Below are 22,299 nucleotides of genomic sequence, written 5' to 3'. Positions count from 1 at the left end.
TTAAATAAGCGTGCATTTTTCTGCCACGCACGTCCAACATTTCCATAAGATCCTTTTATTGTGCCATCTTGTTTGATAAAATGATGTACTTTGCCCACAATTTTTATGGCAGACTGGTCAGATGTTATTTTTCCACATGAAAGCAACATGTGCTTTGGGTGTGAAGCCGAATGAGTATGAGCAGGAATGTGCTGAGACATGCTGGGCTTCTACAAACAGGACGAACTCGTATGATCCGTTTCTCCTCCCTGAAAGACAATACAGCCATTATATTGGCATTCACTTCCTAATACCAACAGACAAAACATTGAATGTAATTACAGAATAAATATTTTTAGCTGTTTAAACTAACAACAATACTATAGTAACAAGATGAACTAGTTTTGGAATTGGAGCAGAAGTTGTGCCATGTAAAGGTCAGCTGCATTTTGCGAGGAGCTTAGAACAACAAAGGGAACATCTGACATTCACAGTTTGATTAAAAGGAAAACCAATTTTACACATCATGATCAGTTTACTAGTCATGTGGAGGAGTACTGAGCCTGCAAGAACAGTTGCATAAGATCTCTTGTGACTCTGAAGGGAGTTTTGTCAAGTCTGAGGAAATAACCCTATAACAATTTCATAAGGGGTATTTTTTATTTTTTGCTTCATTTCACTTTAAGCCTAAAGATTTGAACAGTTTTAATGGAATTGGGTCGCATACTGCTGGTATTTATGAGGCAGGGAGGGTGAGGTAATATAAATGATTGAGTTTAGTCTTTTGTTGCTTGATCCATACTGGGGGCTAAAATGAACATAATTCAGCCTCCTCTTCATCAATTTTTAGTTATGTAGAATGATAGTGAGGTATATTCACTTCAACTAAGGAGGTGTTGAAAAACTGTATTACATCTGTACTCAAGTACTGTACTTAAGTACAATTTTGAGGTTCTTGTACTCTATTTCAAGTATTTCCATTTATGTAACTTTATACTTCTACTTCACTACATTTTATAGGCAAATATTGTCACTTTTTTAGGTCAAGATTTAACATGAGAAACATGATTAATTTGAAACAATGATGCACTGTTATCAATTAAATACGATAACAAACTTCTGCTTGCAATATAATAATAATAATAATAATGGTAAAGTTATATATTTGGAATGTACAGTCATGGAAAAATATTATACCACCCTTGTTTTCTTCAATTTCGTGTTCATTTTGATGCCTGGTACAACTAAAGGTACATTTGTTTGCACAAATATAATGATAACAACAAAAATAGCTCATGAGAGTTTAATTTAAGAGCTGATATCTAGCCATTTTCCATGGTTTTCTTGATAGTGTTTTTGGTTATTATCAAGAAAACCACGTAAAAATGGCTAGATATCAGCTCTTCAATTAAACTCTTATGAGCTATTTTTGTTGTTAAGTACTTTTGCTTTTCATTCTTTGAGTACATTTTTGTTTTGTTACTTTTACTTACTCAAAAGGTTTCGAATGTAGGAATTTTACTTGTAGTGGGGTAATTTTGTGTTGTGAGTATTTTTTCCTTCTTCCACCACTGCATAATACACAGACATTGATAACTTCCAAACACCGTTTTTTAAAATAGTTTAATTTGGTTCTTTAAAATACCTCTATGTGCAGATTGATTGATTTTTGGTCTCCTATTGAACACTTAACTCTTCCGCTCATGTCACGCTGTATTGTTGGCATAATCTCTCATCCTGTGTTCTCAACAACAGTGAGGGAGCTGGTGGTGTCAGCAGGAGAGAGTGTGGAGGTCACGCTGCCCCGCAGTGAGGTCGAACTCAACGCCTTCGTCGTCCCAACACCCCCTGGTAAAACCATGAAAATATATGAGAAACTATTGAAGTCAACCTTGTTGCACACTTTTAGTTTGAGCAGATTGCCATAAATATGCAGCAGAATATTACTACACACAAAACATGAGTTATCAAAGCCTTCCATATCTGTAGCATTCATTCCTTTCCACTTTCTCTTGGCATGTTTTTAGTTTTTAGTGTTCAGTAATCAAATGATGAATCACAACCTGCTTGACAGTTGTATTCCTGAGTCACCATCAAGCGTACTGTACGTCATGCCGAACCTTTGCCAGTGAATTTTAAATCCAGACTGGAAAAAGATTATACAGTTACGAAGAGGGATGCACATCACAATTTCGTTAATCCCTTGATCCCTCCTCGACATGCTCTAACGACCCCGAAATCTCTCCTCAGCAAATGATCCTTTATCTGATAGATTTAAATTAAATGCATAAGAAGTTTTGTTTTAATATCGCTACGTCTCCACAGGGACAAACTATGCATTTGACTGGCGTCTGATCACTCATCCCAAAGATTACAGTGGGGAGATGGAAGGGAAGCACAGCAAGACACTCAAACTCAGCCAGGTACGGATCCCAACATTCATATTCATGTTCTGCTAAAAATAAAAGATGCAGCTGCAGCTTTATTGAATAACAAACACTGACTGAAAAACATCACTTCCTCTTTCTGCCTACTTGACTTGCTCCCTCTCTCCTCTCTCTCTCTCTCAGCTGACTGTGGGCCTGTATGAGTTTGAGGTCACGGTGGACGGGGAGGGGGCTCACGGGGAAGGTTACGTCAATGTCACAGTCAAACCAGGTGAGGACGAACATGTTAAAGCTCATTATTCATATTGTTTGCAGGGAGTGTTTATCTGCCCCCCTTTCAAAACAAACCACAGTTACTGGAGACATGAAATACCCAAAACTTTGCTTTGAAGTAAATATCAATTTGATCGAGCTCACAATATTAAGCTTTTAATCTCTGAGCTCTGCCTTCAACTCAGTTGAGATTTTTGAGGCTGTATTTTTTTTGTGTGTTAAGCGAATATCCTGTTAAATGTCTTCATGTTTGCATTATTACAGACATTCTTACATACTCATCTTCCTCTTTCATTATGCAATTTTCCTGTGTTTTGGAATATGTTGACGTGATTTAAATGCCTTGCCACGTCAGAATCACGTAACCTTTTGTCATTTTCTGAGTCAAATGAGGTTGAATAATTTTTAAGGCAGATGCTGGTACTCCCACAGCAGTAGATGGTGTAGTTCAGGTTTTATCTGTTTGGTAGCACCTGGAAGATGCACAACCTCGTCTCGGATCCATCTGCTTTTTCTATCTACACATGCAATAAATCTGTAATTTTGTCATCCTAAATGTCTTTACTATAATTTTGATATTGTTGGTATATTCCATACACATTTCACAGTTGCTCTTTCTGAGGTTTCTTCAATTTCTCTTTTTCCTTATCTGGCTCGTGGGTCTATCTGTACAGTGTAAAGCTCCTTAATACAAATGTGTGATTTGTGAGCCTAAAAAAATCCAAATGACTTATGGATAACATGGGAAACCATAGACAAAGGGCACTTAATGGGATATTTTTGTAAAAGCAGTAAAACCTTCATCCTCAGAATTTGAATGTCAGTGTTATGAATGAAGCTTTAATGCTTTGACCTATTCGGAACAGCTCTACATTTCTAAGTCAACATTTGATTGCTGTACAGCTTTTGTAAATACATGGACTTTTTTTCTCCTGCGTGCTGCACACAGAAGGAGGTACTCACTTGTGTCAATGGGGCGATCTAGCAACAATCAAACGGCACCACAAATTAAATTTATTCCTTAAATAATATTGATTTAGAAAAAAAGAGTAATTTGTCTAAACAGTTAAATCACTTTACTCAAATCGAGGGTCATTTAAAAAGGATTGTTAATTATTTAGGTCAAAATATGACAACATTCATTTGAAAACCTCAACTGGAGCTTCAAATAAAAAATAAAAAATAAAAAGGCATTTGGTACAGCCCCACAAAAAAAGGTTTATTTGTTGTTATTTTTCTGCCATGTGCAGTGAGGTTTTCATATTAATGCTACAATTCTGCGTATATTTGAAAAAGACAAAAGTGTTATGAATTTTTATGAAAGCTATAAACTTGTTGTACTTTAGTATTACAGAACTATTGTAATTTAAGATTTTAGCTGTCTGTAATGTGTGGCTCTTCTGCTGCAGTCGGTTTGCAGCCAGAAGATGACTAATGTTTGATTACATTGTTTTCCCTAACTGTCAGTGTAAATTATAAGAAATTATCAGTCCACATTTCTGCCTCATGTTGATTAAATAAACTTGTATGTCACCGCTGTAAGACGAGGCTGATCTCCTCCCACGCACGGTTGTATTTGTGATTTACTTTCCAGTATAGCTGCTAACTTGTTCGTGCTGCCTCAGCCACTGGCAGCTGACACACAGCTCTAGTAAGCGAGTTAATTTCTTGTTTTCCACCTGACAGAGCCGCGGGTAAACAAGCCTCCTGTTGCCGTCGTTTCCCCAAAGTTCCAGGAGATCTCCTTGCCAACCAGCTCTACGGTCATAGACGGCAGCCGTGAGTGTCCCACATGATACACACAAACAGCTTACGAGGTCTGGTACCTAATACCTTTTCCCTTTCATCCTATTAAATGTATTTAACTGTCCTTTTCCCCTATACCCTCCTCCGCTTTGTCCTCCTTCTTTTCTCCTCCTCACAGAGAGCACAGATGATGACAAGGTGGTGGCGTGGCACTGGGAAGAGGTTAAAGGTCCCCTGAGGGAGGAGAAGGTCTCTGCTGACACCCCTGTCCTCACCCTCACCGGCCTGGTGCCTGGGAACTACACCTTCAGGTACAGATGGTCCTCAAACAGGCCGTTGTTTTATCTTTGAGAGGCCCAAAGGTTTCAGGTGTATATTAGTAGATAAATATGTTGCAGACTTCCTACTCAAGAATTTAAATGATAAATAAATAGAAATCTACAGTTGTGATATTGAATACTAAACCTGTTTGGCTTTATATCTCATAAGTATAACATTAAAAAAGACCAATGTCTGGCTATACAGTCATGGAAAAAATGTTAGAACATTTTTTTTTCTTCAGTTTCTTGTTATTTAATGCCTGGTACAACTAACTGTACATTTGTTTGGACACATTTAATTTAAGAGTTGATATTATCTAGCCATTTTCCATGGTTTTCTTGATAATTAATTTGGTTATTATCATAAAACCATGGGAAATGGCTAGATATCAGCTCTTAAATTAAACTCTTATGAGCTGTTTTTGTTATCATTATATTTGTCCAAACAAATGTACCTTTAGTTGTACCAGGCATTAACATGAACAAGAAATTGAAGAAAACAATTGTCGAATTCCTTTTTTCCATGACTGTACGTTACTAAAATTCTCACTACTGTAAAGCATACTTATTTAGATTGATTATTAAGCTTTCTGTTTGCTTTACAGTTTGTGTATTTGACCTACTGAATTTCCTCTTACAGTTTGACAGTGACAGACTCAAACGGCGCCAAAAACTCGACACAGGCCAGCCTCTTAGTCAACAAAGCCAAGGACTACCCGCCTGTAGCTAATGCTGGCCCTAACCAGGTCTGAAGTGTTTTCTATCATCATGGTTTTGTTCTTTAATGCACCAAACTTCCCTTTTCTGAACCGCATGAAGTAAACTTTAATACCTAAATGTCAAAATGCAGTCATACTTACCAAACCAGTTCACTCCTGTTAACCAATAGCTGGTCTTTACCTCTTACGTCATCCAGGTCATTCAGTTGCCACGCAACTCCATCACACTGTACGGCAACCAAAGCACCGACGACCATGACCCGCTGTCCTACGAGTGGTCCCTCAGCCCCGAGAGCAAAGACAAGGTGGTGGAGATGCAGGTGAGATCCTTGAGGACTATGATATTAATAAATCTCATGTTTGATGTTCCATCCAATTTTGCATACCATGCACAGTACACACCCGATATGTGTGCTGTTGTTCAACATACCTTTGTGTGAATTAACAGTAAGGCAAGTTTATTTCCGACACAAAAGCAATTCCAGGGCGTTACATAAGCATAAAGATACAAAACAAATAAAACGAAGAAAGTATAAAGAAGTATAATATTGTAACATCTTTAAATTACTTCAGGAAAAGCAGTGACAAACAAAATTTTTAAACCTTGATTTAGAAGACGTAGGGTTGAGGCAAGTGTTCGGCAGGTTAATTCCAGATGTGCATGAAAACTGAGAGCTGTTTTTGCATGCTTGGTGCAGTGAGTGAGCCTGCCCCAGATAACGTTAGAGCTCTGAATGGCTGTGCAGCATATCAATAGAAAGCATGTGTCTTTTCTGGTGCGCTGTAATTACCACGTCACATCCTGAGAGCCTCTTTGCAGCGTAAGCACAATAACCTTTGCCAGCCGCAGCTTTACTGGCATTTTCAATACCTAAGTAGTAAGTATGATTAACCTCTTAAGTTTCTGATTTTTTTTCACGTTAGTAAGAGTACTTTGGCTGTCAGAAAAGGTGAACTGCTCGTTGTGTAACTCGTTATTGACGTCACAGAGCTGCCTTAACCAAACTGATCCATGAAAGGGCTGGTGTGGCTGCAGGTTTTTCTTCCAACCAAGCAGAAACACGCCTGACTCAACTCATTCAATCACCTGAACTGTCCTGACTCCCTTGATTTGTTGAGTCTGGTGTGCTCTTGCTTACTGGGAACAAAATCCTGCAGCCACAAGGCCCTTGATGGATCAGTTTGTCAACCCTGGAAAAGGTTATTGAATTGGATGGTGAGATGTTTATGCCAGTGTCTGCTCTTTGCATTTTGAGATATTTCTTTTATATATTTTTATTGGAGATCAGCATTTCATAAGCATCGATACAAGATATAAAGTTATTCCACAGCTGTTATCCACACACACATATATATATATATATATATTTATATATATTTTTTTTTACTGGTACATTACAACGAAGAACCGGAAAATAAAGACAACCCCCAAGAACAAAGAGTAAGAGAAAATAAATTATGATAAAGAACAAAAGTTAAATAGGTACATAAATAAAAAGAAGATAAATTAATACAATAAAATAAAATATATAGTAATATAAAGGGAGGCGAAAGAGAAGAGAAAGAGGAAAAAATAATAGTAATAATAACAATGAGTACAGGATGCCCCGTGTGCTCACTAAAAAAAATTATAAAATAAATAAAAATTGGATGTATCAAATCGATTCAGTTGGGTCTAGAGAGGTGAGGATGTTTACATATGTGATGAGAGGTTATGCTGTGATATTTCAGCACAGATATAATGCAGGTCCCTATAGCTATTGGTTTTATACTGACATTACATATACTGTTAGGCACACTAAATGGCAAGCTAGATGGAATTTTGAATGCAGTTTATATTTCCTTGGATAGGAGAATCATGGCTAATACTGGCATTTTTTCATGTGTGTTGTTTTTAAGGGTGTACGGACACCGATCTTGCAGCTGTCGGCCATGCAGGAGGGAGATTACACCTTCCAGCTGACTGTGACAGACTCAGCCGGACAGCAGGAGACCGCCCAGGTCACCGTCATCGTGCAGCCAGGTAAACAGCTGGAGAGCAAAGAGATCCTGTTTATTAAACCTCTGAAATTTTCACTGAGGACACTATTCAAAGGTTCTGGGTAACATTTAGTTAATGAGCTGCTTACGGGCATTAATTACACTCCCTTAAAATTATTTTTTACTTGTTTCGAAAGCCATTAACTCGTGTTTTTTAAGCCTATTTGTTCAGCTGTGTGCACTTAAAGACGGACTAGAATTAAACTCCTTATCTCGACATTTCAGCTCCTCCTCCTCTGTACTCAATGTGCCCTGTGTTAGCTCTTGTTTGCCTTAGCTCTCTTCCACAGGTTATATATAAATATGCATATGAAGTGTGAAGAGCACACAGAGTAACAGTACATAATGTATCTGTGTCCATATACTTGGCCTATATGTGTGAAGCTTGTGTCGCTACTTAAGCTGCTGTAAGGAACTTCTGTTTGCTTGACCTTTGGTTAACAGCATCTAGACTCAGTGAATGGGAGGCGTACGTGGGTGCACATGTGCGCTCCACCTGATAAGCACCTGGTGTGAACTGTAGACTGCAAACACACACAGGAGGGACGCTCTTTTAGAGTCTGAGCAGGAGCGGTTATGTGAACACACATCCACCTGCCAGGTCAGACTGTGTCAAACATTTGAGTCATAACATCTGAAAGAAATGGCTGCGTGTTGTGAGTCAGAGTCTGGAGTTTGTAGTGTTTCAAAGCAGGACTGCTGCTCTTGTGACCTTTATGTATCCGGTTGTCCTTTTTTATATCAGAGTGGATGTGGGGTTCTGATATGGAGTTGGTTATCAATTGGTTTTTTTTTAAGTCTTTTTTTTCTTTTCCTCTTTTAGGTATTTTAGGTATTTTTTATGTGTTTAAAGTTATATAAAATGCAATAAATTACAGATATAGTTAGAATGATATGCATAATATACCCCCTGCTCAATGATGATGAAAATAAGTGAAAAATAATGATAATGATAATAATAAATAAATAAATAAATAACTAGTAAAGAAAAAACATAGACATTTTTAAAAATAGTTACAAATAAACGAATATTAGTATAACACTAGAATCAGAATCAGTGGTTTCTGATTTTTTTATTTTATTTTTATATGTATTTCTGTTACAAACAGTTTTCATAAAGCATAACCTTTCTGAAAACAAGCTATTGTTGAAATGTAAAATTTTCTTTTATATGGTCTTTAACCCCTAATCTGAAAGTGGAAGGATTTTTTTCCTACCTTTTTGAGCCTTGTAAATCATCTGGCTAAAAGTTCCTATACATATTAATTGATTATTTTGTTATTTATTAAGAAGACTGTTTGATGTCATCAATAAAGCACAATCAATTTGCTTTATCACGTCTCATTGAAATCTTGGTCTATTCCGTCCGACCATTGATTTGTCATTCTCTTGGGTAAAAGCTGGAGAAATCATGCATATTGACTCAATTTTAAATGCAGGTTTTTATAGATTAAAAGGCTTTTAATGCTGCACTATTGATTCCATTTTGAAGATAGTTGAAGGACGATGTGCTTTGTTTGTTTGCATTAGTGGTGGAAGAAATGCTTCATGTGGTTTGCATTGTAGTTCATGGACATTTGCCCACTTTCAATTTTTTTTTTCAAAGGTATATTTATTGAATAAACATAAAACTATATATATATATATATATATATATATATATATATCTCAACCAGCTGATTAGAGACAGGAGCCCCCTTAGTACTGCTTTCTTCATGTGGTTTGTATAATAAAGATGTATTTTTGGTTTCATCTCACTCTCATTCCTCCAGAAAACAACAAGCCACCAAAAGCCGATGCAGGACCGGAGAAGGAGTTGACGCTGCCTGTCGATCGCACCACGCTGGACGGCAGTAAGAGCAGTGATGACCAGAAGATAGCCACTTACCACTGGAAACAAACCAAGTGAGTCAGACACGGACTTGTGCACACGTCTGAGCTGGACTGGCTGCAGGCTCCTAGTTGATGCAATAACTCAGACACAATCAGATAAAAGCTGCATTGCAAATACAGTTTGATTGAAATAAACAATAGAAAGCAACTCAAAAACAAAGATGGTTCAGTGTAATCAAGGTTTATCCGTCTTTCTACAGTAAATTTGTTTTTCTCACTCTCTGTTTCTGTCCGTCTGTCGCTCCACCAGGGGTCCCGATGGCGTGAAGATTGAAAATGCAGACAGCGCTGTTGCCACAGTGACGGGTCTGGAGGTCGGCACGTATGAGTTCACCCTGACCGTGACTGATGAGAGGAAGCTGCAGAGCAGCGACACCGTCACGGTCATCGTCAGAGAAGGTAGGGAGAAATATCTAAGTGTCTGTGTGTGTCTGTGTGTGTCTGTGTGCGTCTTTGTGCGCTTGTGTTTTTGTGTGTGTGTTTTTGTGTGTGTGTGTGTGTGTGTGTGTGTGTGTGTGTGTGTGTGTGTGTGTGTGTGTGTGTGTGTGTGTGTGTGTGTGTGTGTGTGTGTGTGTCTGTGTGCGTCTTTGTGCGCTTGTGTGTGTGTGTGTGTGTGTGTGTGTGTGTGTGTGTGTGTGTGTGTGTGTGAGAAATTTGGGGTCATGCAGTCAGATAGATGAGGATTATAGATGTGAATTTAGAATTAAGGAAGCATTTCCACTGTTAAAGCGTGACACAAGTACATTTCTATGTGTGTTAAAAAGCGGAAGTCGTTTTTATCAGTATTTTTGTTTAAGATAATTTCAAAAACATACAAACTCACTATTGTTGTTTTTAAATTATTCATTTTAGATTTTTCCTCTTTTAGCTCAAGGCTTGTCTCCCAAGAATTCATAATTAAATCACTATTTAAAAAAACTGAAATACTATAAAATACACATCATACTGATCCTACAAATATAATTATTAATACATAATTGTACACAGTTGTATATGAAGTATATGCACATGCATGCTTCATGTACACACATCCATCTATGTTTGAACAAATGCACACTCACTGACAGTGCAATAACACAAAGCCTGGTAACAGCCACAATCCGTCAATTATATTCTTCATATTATAATCCCATTTTGATGTTAAATTCCATGCTATCCAGTAAATGAAAGTCTATCTCTCCATTTCAGTTTTTATCCTCGTAATAATTTTCTTCTCTATTCCTTGTATCACCGTTATATTTGTCTTGCACAGTTGACTGCTTATTGGCCTTTTAAACTTCTGAAATCTTTCCAAGTAATGCAAATGGATGCTGTTCTTCTGTGTGGGCCTTCCCTTTTTTAATATCGGAAAACAGCCCACGCAACATTCACAGTATTTGCACATTGAAATTATTAGGCTATAAAAATGCAGTCTGTTAAATCTGCCAACATGTTCACTATGATTTCTTTCTAAATGAAACAATGGAAATGCAGGGTTTTCTTTGGAAATCTTGCAACAAAAAAAGTCAGTTATAGACATGTACAACCTTTACCTCCTTTTGATCATTACAGGGAGTGGACATAGTGACATATACTTTCTAATTGTACAGATCTTAATCTGTCTCTTGTTGATAATGAGAGCTTTGTTATGGCATGTTATTGCAATTGACACACAGTTAATTTCACACTGTCCTGTTGCATTAGTGGTCACTCCTTAAGAACAAGATCAAAACAAGTATATTAATCCACAAAAAACAACAATACAATAAAAGAAACTCATTCTCAAACATATAAATATGTAATTAAGGTCATTTTGAAGCTGCACAGACATCATATGCTTTGATGGTGTGCCAACTTTTCTACTTTGAGATATGAAACACAGATATTTGTGGTGGCAGAAAAAACCTTTTAAAGTGTTTGGCAGGCACTTTAAAAACCTTTTGTTGATGCTGGAAAATAATCATCAATCCACAATCTGTACAATTTATAGTTGCAGCATAAGTCTCCTCCTTTGTAATGTGTATTGATAAAAGCAGCATTTCATGATAAGTATCGGTGAATTTAGTATCTTTCGTATAATTATTTTCCACCAGAACTGGACCAGCCTCCGGTGGCTCATGTTGTGTCGAGTTCACCCATCGCTCTGCCTGTCAGGACCGGCACTCTCGATGGATCTCGCTCCACTGATGACAAAGGTGGAGTCAGCTACCTGTGGACCAGAGATGATAGCAGCCCTGCAGCTGGGGTGAGACTGGCCTTTGACTAAAAACTACACACTGTTGTTTGCTCTGATTTAGATTCTAACAGTTTATGGCGGACTCAGAACGGAGTAGAAAACTAAAGAAAGTTCTACCTTAAAAGACCGCACAACACCTTGAAACACCTAAACCACCGTAACATTTTAACACTATTTTCTTCGTTTGCGGCAGGATGTACTGAACAACTCTGACCACCAGTCAGTGCTGTTTCTGGGAAACCTGGTGGAGGGGAAGTACAGCTTCACCCTGACTGTCACCGACAGTAAAGGACAGACCAGCACTGACAGAGGAACAGTGGAGGTCAAACCAGGTGAAGTGAACACACAGAGAAAACTGCTGTTGTCTGATGCTGATTTAGCCTCTGGGGGCAAACTGCCAGTATTTATTGGATTCAGGTGTAGCTACCAGTATCTGGTTATAACTGATAACGGATACCCTGAGATAAGATGAGACTTGCTCCTCTTCTACAGTCCGATTAGCAACTTGAGACGTGAGACTGAAGTTGGAGTAGCCCTGAAACCAGAAAAATCCACTGAGCTCATGTTTTATTTGCTGTAGCAGATGCATCTGGTCCTTCTCCCAGACACATTTTTCAGTCCGGCCAATCACATTCATTTGTCTCTTGTCAGGCAGGTTTAATATCCTGACTGGTGTCCGGTGCAATTCAAGAAACTTAGATCAAACTGTCAAACAAGCCAACGCTAAAATGAAACAAGATTTTCTTGCCTCAATTTTTTGCAGAGAGACATTTTAGTGTTCTGTTTAACTGTAAGTAGTAAGTTTGTTTTTCCAACTTGAAAACAGAGCAAGCATTGTCCCATCTTGCATTTATCACTACATGCTACATCATGTTTAGATTCTTTCTTAAATAAAAACCAAATGCAATGATTTGCAAATCTTTGTCGACCTACATTTAATTAAAAACAGCAAAAATACAAAAAAAAATGTAATGTAATTAATGTTTGCTTTTTCTTAATTACACTGAATTCTAAATTTGAGGCATTGTTTTTATATATTATATATATATATATATTTCACACAGCATCTAACAATTCTTTTGTATTAGGGGTTGTAAGTCTTTCAAAATTGGGTTGAGGGGTAACTAATCTCTATAAACACATCTGCATTTATAGATACATTTTTTCAAAAGGGATTAAAAAGCTCAATCGATTGCCGATAGATTCCACAATGGGTTTTTGGCTCTTTTGCTCCATACAACGACTGTTAATCTGCAGGCAACCAAACTTTGCTCAAACATGATTGGTTAGAACTACTCAGACTACTAATGTAAACCACAACCCTTGCAATATCAAAATCTTGTCCGGTTGCCTTCAGATTCTACATTTATATGCAGATATCTGTTTATAGATTGCTCTTTCGATGTCATTGTGTTTGCTCACATACTAAACACCTTTTGTAAGTCATTGGAGGCTTTTTTCAGGCAAAGTGGGTTTCACTGAAACTTACAAAATTACAGCATTTTATTTATTTATTTACCATGCACAGTGCACATTAATCAGGATTCCTGTTGTGCCAGAGTTAGCTAATGAGCCCATTTTCATCTGTAGTCCCTTTGCAGGTTATTACAAATAGCAGTCTAATGTTATCAATACAGTGTCTAAGCAAACACGACAGTACAGTACAATGTGATACAATACACTACAATAAATAATGTACTATCTCCTGAGATGTATCTGAGTTTATTTTAGTCTTCCAATAGGTCCGTGCATGCAAATGGTTTCCACGCAGCAGGACGCTCACCAAGTAACAGCAGAAGGTTGAGCAGGTCAGCGTGCAGCATACGGTGCTCAGACACAAACAGAGCCAGAAACTAATCCGTCACTTGGTGCTCTGGCCTCTTTCCCAGATTTCAGAGTGTCAGATGGATCTGCAACCACTCTCATGTTTTACTTTTTATTTCCAACAACACTCCTCTCTCTATTCCCCAGCTCCCTGCACATATCTCTACTGTGTTTTAATTTTTTTCTCACCTTTTTTTTCTCTCTCTGTTTATCAGACATATGGGAGCGTGACCTGGTGGAGCTGGTGTTGGAGGTCTCTGTGTCCCAGGTCTCCCACCGTCAGCGCGACATGCTGCTGCGCCAGGTCGGGGTCTTACTTGGCGTGCTGGACAGCGACATCATTGTGCGGGAAATAAGTGCTTATAATGAGCACAGGTGAGCTGTTCTGCAACAAATTTGACTTTTGGTTTTGTTTAAATTTAGTCATGGAAATATTTGTTTAATTTAAGAGTTGATATCTAGCCTATTTTTGATAATGATTTTGATTATTATCATGAAAACCATGGAAAATGGCTAGATATCAGCTCTTAGATTAAACTCTTATGGGCTATTTTTGTTGTTATATTTGTCCAAACAAATGTACCTTTTAGTTGTACCAGGCATTAAAATTAACAAGAAATTAAGGAAAACAAGGGTGGTCTAATAATTCTGTCCATGACTGTATATCTGGTCTAAAATTGCTTTATTTTGTTATAAAAATGTGTTGTATGTCTGAATGTTTTCTCATATTTTACCCAAGCTCACTATATTTTAATATAACCCCAGTGAAAATGAAACATAAACATGATGAAAAAGGTTGATTAGCTGACAGCACCTTATAAATAAGGATTTTTCTCTTCTTTCTCCTCAGCACTCGTTTGGTCTTCATGGTGTCAGGTGGTCCAGGGCGCCCTCCTCTGTCAGGCCGCAGCGTTGCACTTAGCCTACGCAACAAACTGCGCAAACAGAAGAATGACTTTCTCATCTACAAGGCCCGACGAGTGGATACAGTCAGTGAGTACCTGCCTGACTAATACAGTTAATAATAGCCCCACACAACAAATGGAAGGAAAAAAGAGAAAGGGAGTGTGTTTATTATTTATTTAATCTTTATTTAACCAGGAATATTCCCATTGAGACTCAGAATCTGTTCAACAAGGGAGTCCTGGCCAAGACAGCAGAATAATACATTTCACATAAAACAATGTAATAATAAAAATCACATAAAAGAAACCGATTTTAAACAAACAGCAAACATGATTAGTAGCGTTCAGGAAAAGCACATTCAGTGGTCAAATAGTCCTTAATCCTGTTTGTTTAATCTTCCATGCTTATAAAATAATCCAGTTTGAAGGAACTAATGTACTTTGTAAACAGAATTAAGTGGTATTATCCTGGACATGAGTTTAGATCTGGTTATACTTTTATATATTAGTTTACAAGCAGTGTAGCATGGTCTTTAAAGTTAAAATCATATAATGTTAGGTTCATTTATTTATATATCTTTTGTGCACATTTGCCACATGATTTATACTCCTTAAGACGGTGAGGTCACAGCAACTGAGCTGCTCTGACCTTTGAGTCCCATTATGTGACCATTATCTGAGGTCAAAGGTCAAATCTCTAAGATTTTTGAGCTGTCGCTACAAGTTACATCTTTGTGGTGAAACTGTTCTCTTACTTTCTACATGTTTTAGGTTGATTTACATGAAATGCATGTATGACCCACATCTTTATTATTTATTCATATTTATTTTTGCACTAAATTATGCACTATGTGCTTTATGCAAAATTGTATTTGTTTCTGTTCAACGAATATAAATGAAGAAAAGAGAAAACAAAAAAGAATCTGAAATCTGGTACATTACTTCTCAGTTTGCTTTCTGTCAGACAATTTACCCATCGGGATCTTAAAACTCTGGTTTCATCTACTTTACACTCTGCTCTCCTCCCTCAGTTTGCCAGCTGAACTGCTCGAGTCACGGTGAGTGTGACTCGTTCACTCGGCGCTGCGTCTGCCAGCCTTTCTGGATGGAGAACTTCATCAGAGCTCAGCTTGGAGATGCAGAGAGCAACTGTGGTGAGATGAGATTAAGTGCATCAGATGCTAAGTGGCAGATCTTTTCCCACACGCTGAAGCTTTAATTTCCTCATATATTTTAATGTTCTACATATTTAACTACATAGTTATAACATACTTTGTTTTTATTTTGTTTTCAGAGTGGAGCGTACTCTATGTGACTATAGCCTCCTTCATGATTGTGGTTGCAATTGCAACAGTTGTCTGGGGGATGGTGTGTTGCTGTAACAGGTGGGCACAATTTCTAAAATAGCAAGTATCTTTGTGATTATTACTAAATGTCTTTGCACATATAAAGTATATGCATCATGTAAATGCCACTTTTTTAACGACCAACTAATACTACTTGTTGGATTTGTTTGTTTTTCCTGAAAGGCGTAAGAGCAAAGTGCGCAGAAGCAAAAGCAGGTATAAAATATTAGAAGCTGACGAGCAAGACAGTCTGGAGCTTCAACCACCGAGAGTCGGTAAGACACACATGTCAATACTGTCACCTCCACTAATGTAGTTCACCCTTTTTGAAAAATTCTAGGGACTGTTGTATGGAAGATTTAAAATAATAATAATAATAAATGACTCAATAAATAAATATGCCATTAAATGTACCAGAAATAATATTGAAAGTAAATATTGGCAATAATTAATTGATCAAATGTGACATGAATAAAAGTGTCTGTTTTAATTTGCTTATTTATTTTCGTTTTGTATAAATTCCTCCATTTATTTACTTTTCTATAAAGATTTCACTTTTATTTAAGTTTATTTATTGATGTTTTAAATCAATTTATAACAGAGATATATCAAAGTATGTCTCATTTGATCAATTAATGGCTATATTCAATTTAAATATTATATATTTTTATTATTTATTTTCATTTTGTATACATCCCCACATTGATGCACTTATCTATATAGATTTCCCTTTTTTCAAGATTATTTATTTATTTTCAAAATCAATTTATAACAGATATATATAAAAGTGTCTCATTTTATCAATTTATGTCTATATTTAATTTAAATTATATTTTTTTGTCCAAATATAGACACATTTATTGATTGATTTTTTATTTCTTTATCAGCTTTAATTCCTCTATACTGTTACAGTTGCAAATCACAAGTAAAATCTGAAATTTCAGCTAAAATTCACAGAAATCACAAACGCATTTTAATGCAAATACTGCCGGTGAGTGATGCTCTACCTACATTTTAACAAGGACTAAATAAAATGTTCCACTTTGTTGAAGTTTTTCACAGCTTTATTTTAACATCCAAATGTCTCTGTCCTTCTTCTCCTCCACCACCAGCCCGCCTGAAGCCAGTGCCTGCTCCCACCTCCTCCGCCCTCATGCACTCGGACTCTGACCTGGACAGTGACGACGGGCAGGGCGGGGTCCCGTGGACGGAGCAGGAGCGGGGCCACCTCCTGCGGCCCCAGAACGGCTCCCTGAGGAACGGACAGGGGCCGGTGAGGGGCAAAAAGCAAAGAGAAGAGCTGCTATAGCAAGAGAGGAGGGGGGGCGGGAGCTCACACACTTACACACACACTTCTCCTCCAGCTGTCACACCCCCTCTGCTCCTCACTTCCTGTTTCTCTTTGGTTGTCGTTCAACACAGAAACCTCGCACCTCTCATCCATGAAGACAGACTGTGTGGATTAAGGAAGGAAAAAGAGAGAAAACATGCTGGAAACATGTTGTCCCACTGTCACAGAAACAAAAAAATACACCACTGTACTGACATTTCCCTGCTCCCACACTGAGCCACTGCGGAGGGAAAACAAGCTTCTATTTCACTGAGAAATAGGGGTGAGCACTGTTTTGAATGGTGTAAAAATATAACATAGACCCCCTATTATTTAACACAGAGACATAAAGAATGTACTGTTACCCCTCTTACTTACTGATGGCACATGACGTAGCCTGAGTGACTCTCTGGATTTAAAAAAAAAACACAACGACACGAAAACCAGCCACTTGACACGCTCACACCTTGCCTCTCGTAGACACGCATGTACGCACACAAAGACGTCGTATTCACACTGTTCCAGGTCGACCTGATGCTACCAAACTGCCATGTAAAAACCAATGGTTAGCTCTGATGATTTTTTTGTTAGAGGAAAAGAAAAACAACCAAAACAAGAGCTACCAACAGCAATGAACCCTCCTCCAAATGAAAAAAAAGTGCATGAAGAGTGACAGATTGCAGTTCTGGCACAATTTGATACTGGAATGATCGCCTGCATGTTTGTGTGTTGGGTGTATGTGTGGAATTTTTCTGGCTGCTGTGTCAAAATATGTTTCTTCCTCAGAGCTGTTTCTATGTTTTTTTTTAATTTTATTTCTGTTATTAACCCATGGAAGAGTCACAAAGTGGCGGTCAGAAGTTGAAGATCCTTTTAAACAAAAACGCAATGCTTTTATTCTGAAGGTTTTCTCTGTGGATGAAGTCGCTGGGACACACACTGGAATACACAACGTTAATGAGTTCAGTCTCGACGGAGACGATAACGAGAAGTTCACAAAACAAATTACTCACTTTAGTACTCATTATTGTAATGACTGCTTGAATCATGACGACCACTTTTATTTTTTTGTTGTTTTTTTCTTCCAAACAACCTTCAGGCTGTGATTAGATGTCGATGCACTTTGATTTCATGTCTGTCAGGTTCAGTCTCATTTTGTCTCTTGTTGGTTTAAAAAAAGGGAGAATCTGTGACAGTTAAAGTTGGAAACATTCAGCCATAAATTAAATAAAAAAACAGGACTTGACTGCATTCAAACTGTATAAAATACTGACTTTAAAGATGAAAGAAAAGGATATATTTTAGTGTGTTAATGCAGCTCAGGTCCAGAAGCACCTCAGTGATTGTAACGCACCTGAAGGCTTGAAATGAAAATGATCGTTTAAGCTAAACATGTGGCTCTAACTTTTTAATCCTGTGAGGTAATTTTTGCAGTTCCTGTGCAGATTTCAAGCAACCAATTATAAACCGTTTTGCCCCAAATAGGATTAACTCATTTATCCTCGCTTTCCTTTTGGCAAACATTCAGGTAGCTCAATTTGGGGATTATTAATATTACACAAAAAAGGAAATCTGCATGACAAAAATTAGACATTATAACAAGCATCACTGAGCAGCTAGGGGTGAAGCTAGTTGTGTGTCAAGAATGACCTGAAACTGTGTTTTAAAACAAATTAAGTCTTCCCACAAATATGATAAGAGCAGAAGGTTAATCTGAGAGATGTTTTGCCATAAACACAATAACACAGAAACTCTATTTCTCCTGTGTTTCAGTGGCAGTGATGGGTGTTTCTTCACTGAGCTAAAACTTTAACCAAATGACTCCTCCCTTGCATGTGAGACTGGCCACATTTTGAGTCACTTTTTCATGTGTTGTTTGTGTTGAATGTTAAAACGGGTACGCCCTTGATTCAGTTCAACTTGTACTCTATGTGAAATAAGCAATCATTTTAATTTTTCTTTTTCTTTCGTACTGTCAAGTCATCTCGTGCTGATGTCGGTTCTGCTGCACTAGCTTGGTCTTAAAGTCATAGTTTGGGTTTTTCCTCAAATGGTGTTATACTTTACTATAGTGGATGTATTACCTGCAATAGATAGAGGTTAGTACGCCTCCAGTTTGATGAAGCAGACAGGAGTACTGACACAGAGGCTGAGCAATGTACTGCTGTAGACTGGGGCAGCAGCAAAATGTACAGTCATGGAAAAATGATTAGACCACCCTTGTTTTCTTGTTCATTTTAATGTCTGGTAGAACTAAAGGTACAAATATAATGATAACAAAAATAGCTCATGAGAGTTTATTTAATGTTTACTTGATTAAAAAAAATCATTATCAAGAAATCCACGGAAAATGCCTAGATATCAGCTCTTAAATTAAACTCTTTTGAGGTATTTTTGTTATCATAATATTTGTCCAAACAAATACCTTTAGTTGTACCAGGCATTAAAATAAACAAGAAATTGAAGGAAAAAGTGGTCTAATAATTTTTACATGACTGTATTTCAACCACCTTCAATATCAGTTTAAGTGTATGCTTTATTTAAAATATTTTCACCGCTTTACCTTTCTGAAGCTTTTATCTTTGCCCTCTTGAAAACCACCAGACTTCATTGACAAAAACAGTAATTTTAACTTGCAGAATATAGGAGCTGCTGGTCTACTACTGCCTTGATCAGTTAGTATGTCTGTGTTATTGTGTGATATGGTCTTTTGAAAGGTTAGTGTGGATTCCCCAAAGTTACACAATTTCACAAAATACCTAATTTGTTGAGGCAGTGGTAAATCAGCATCTCCCATTTTCTGCAAGGTAAAAATACTGTTATTGACAATGGAGTCTGGTGACTTTCAAGAGAGCAAAGATAAAGGCTTCAGTTCTTTGTGGGTAAGGGCTTTCTGATGGCAAAGTGGTGAAAATATATGGTACAATTAAACTGGCCCCTGTCCACAGCAGTACACTGTTTAGCTCCTGTCGCTACTCCTGCCTGCTTCTTCAGACTGTTGCTGACCGCCATCTACTGCAGGTAATACACTGACTATGGATACTACTTTAAAAGAAATTCAAACTGTCCCTTTAATGCAACCAGTGCACATGAAGCCATGGAGGTGGAGATATTGTAAAATATATATGTTATATTCAGATTTGCTGAATTTATTTGGCCATCGCTTGTCCCAAGTGCCAACTCTGTGAAATGTCATGTTTTGCAAACACACTTTGAAAACATTGTCATATTGTCCCCATGTTTTTTGCACATCATATCAAATGGCTTTTTGATTAATTGCCAAGATTTTACATTGACTCACTTTTAATTTCTTTCTCATTTCAAGGATAATTCTATAATGTGAGAATACAAAATTAATTTCTTCTTGTTACACTTTCGGGATTTATAGAACTAAGTGAATTGACCTCGACTCTGACAGAGTCCACTGTGAAAGGCAGACAGAGAAAACAGGGAGCAACTGTTAAATGAAGGGAGTTCAATATAAGATGCTTTTAGATAAGCTTTTAGTGAAGGATTTACCCCTTTTTTCCTTCTGTGTGACCAGACCTGATGCAACTGGATAATCTGTAAATTAAAATAAAATGTTTCAGTTTGTTCTTGAGTTTTCGGACGGATGTGTTCTTGTTTATTGTGATGCTCTGATTTTTTTGTCTCAATGTTCCACTCCCAGCATGCACGGGTCAAACAAAAAGGACCATGTGATGTGACAGAAAGATTAAAATGTAGATTTTTATGTAGAATTGTATCTATTATGGGACATCATCAAAGGCTTTTTAAGTCCCTGTAACGTTTAATATGCCCAAGAACAGAAAAAGTTACAGTGACACATGTATGATTAACTGAGAACATAATTGCAAGCTCATTTTTCAGACTATTGCGTTCTCTTTTGATGAAAATTATGACTTGTCACCAGGCTTTGACTGTGGGATGATGCTTTGTTAGTTATTACGCCTCAATACATGTGCACCATCTTCAATGTTTCATGAAAAATGCATCATTCTTTCACTGTAAGGGCATTATTTTAATTGTATACGCCCCCACTCCACATTATACATTGACTTTTAACCCATTGCTTTAGTGCATTCACACGTCTCCCTCATAGTTTGTTTTTTCACAGTGACTTTTAAAAGCCCATTAGCCTCTGTGTCTGTCCTTTGCCGCTCCATTAGCACGGTTTGTGAGATGATTGCATCCATAACAGCTGATGGTGGAAGAATGGCACTTAAGTTAAGTAATTTCACCTCATGATGACAGCAGGGGTCAGTAAACACTTTGTATTACTCACTGTGAGGCTGTGAATAAATGACAAGGAACATGAGATAAAGATTTTAACACCAGATATGGTCATTTTACCAATTTATTTATTCCTTTGACCTATTATTAGATCTATTCCTCCTTTACAGATAGCTGTAATTTCCCTTTTTCTTTGCTTACAGAAAAATAACTCATTAGTTATTTTTTCAATAGATACATGCTCAACATTCACAGTTTTGAGCTTCTCAAAAGGTGAACATTTGCTGCTTTTCTCTCTTTAATATTGTTAATCGAGTATGTTTGGCTTTTACATTGTTGTTTGGAGAAAAAAAGCATTTTGACTTGGGCTTTGGGAAATTGTGATATTCCCTATTTTATGTCATTTAACATAAACTATTTGATTAATAATAGAAGTATTAATTAGTTGAATGTTAAAAGTGTTATTGTAGAATAGATTAATTTTGTGCATGCAACGTACCATTAATCTTGGTTGCTTGCAGATTTGCATGTTTTTCTTTTAGATGTGTGACTGCTTTTTGTGTAGTCATATGGTTCCTCAAACCAGAGACAAAGAGAGCTCAGCAGACACGTTGGAGCACGTCAGAGCACAAGAAGCATGCAGCAATGAGATGTTACCTGCAGAAATTATGCATGAGACTTGATTGTTTGGTCGATAAAATGATAGAAAATAGTGGAAAATGTCCATTGCAGCTTGTAATTGCTTTAAAAGTCTTGCTTTGCCACTTGAAAATACAAAGATGTTCAGTATATTATGGTGTAAAACAGAGGAAAGAAGGAACAAATGACATTTTAGAGGCTGGAAACAGCATTTTCTGCCATCTTTTCATGGAAATGAAAGTAAATGAATGCCAGGATGACATATTTCTGCTGCATGGCCCTCAGATATATCATGAGCGGAAGAAAAGCAGTTGTTTCATCTGTCTCTTTTTTCCTCATATATTGCTTTTTTTTTTAAACTTTATTAAAGCAACATGGTGCAATACATAGACAATATACACAATAGACTTAATATATTGTTTGGTTTCATTTTCAAAGACAAAGAGAGGT

The 22,299-nt window shown here is 37.2% G+C and overlaps 1 protein-coding gene across 1 annotated transcript in view; it reads left to right on the top strand.

The window, feature by feature from the left end:
* kiaa0319l (KIAA0319-like ortholog) overlaps positions 1–20,579 on the top strand; it is a 33,827-nt gene extending 13,248 nt beyond the window's left edge. The window contains exons 8-25 of the mRNA XM_059349460.1: positions 1,735–1,830; positions 2,305–2,402; positions 2,550–2,637; positions 4,326–4,418; positions 4,564–4,696; positions 5,346–5,451; positions 5,622–5,744; positions 7,324–7,447; positions 9,237–9,369; positions 9,608–9,756; positions 11,430–11,581; positions 11,766–11,904; positions 13,612–13,771; positions 14,247–14,389; positions 15,333–15,455; positions 15,596–15,686; positions 15,831–15,922; positions 16,760–20,579. Of these exons, the coding sequence (XP_059205443.1) occupies positions 1,735–1,830; positions 2,305–2,402; positions 2,550–2,637; positions 4,326–4,418; positions 4,564–4,696; positions 5,346–5,451; positions 5,622–5,744; positions 7,324–7,447; positions 9,237–9,369; positions 9,608–9,756; positions 11,430–11,581; positions 11,766–11,904; positions 13,612–13,771; positions 14,247–14,389; positions 15,333–15,455; positions 15,596–15,686; positions 15,831–15,922; positions 16,760–16,956 (2,240 nt within the window). The 3' untranslated portion in view covers positions 16,957–20,579. The remainder of the gene's footprint in view (positions 1–1,734; positions 1,831–2,304; positions 2,403–2,549; positions 2,638–4,325; positions 4,419–4,563; positions 4,697–5,345; positions 5,452–5,621; positions 5,745–7,323; positions 7,448–9,236; positions 9,370–9,607; positions 9,757–11,429; positions 11,582–11,765; positions 11,905–13,611; positions 13,772–14,246; positions 14,390–15,332; positions 15,456–15,595; positions 15,687–15,830; positions 15,923–16,759) is intronic.
* The last annotated feature ends 1,720 nt before the right edge of the window (positions 20,580–22,299 follow it).

This window comes from Centropristis striata, chromosome 14 (genome assembly GCF_030273125.1).
Source record: "Centropristis striata isolate RG_2023a ecotype Rhode Island chromosome 14, C.striata_1.0, whole genome shotgun sequence".
In the NCBI taxonomy this organism is placed as follows: Eukaryota; Metazoa; Chordata; class Actinopteri; order Perciformes; family Serranidae; genus Centropristis; species Centropristis striata.
This window is presented reverse-complemented; position numbering and strand designations above follow the sequence as displayed.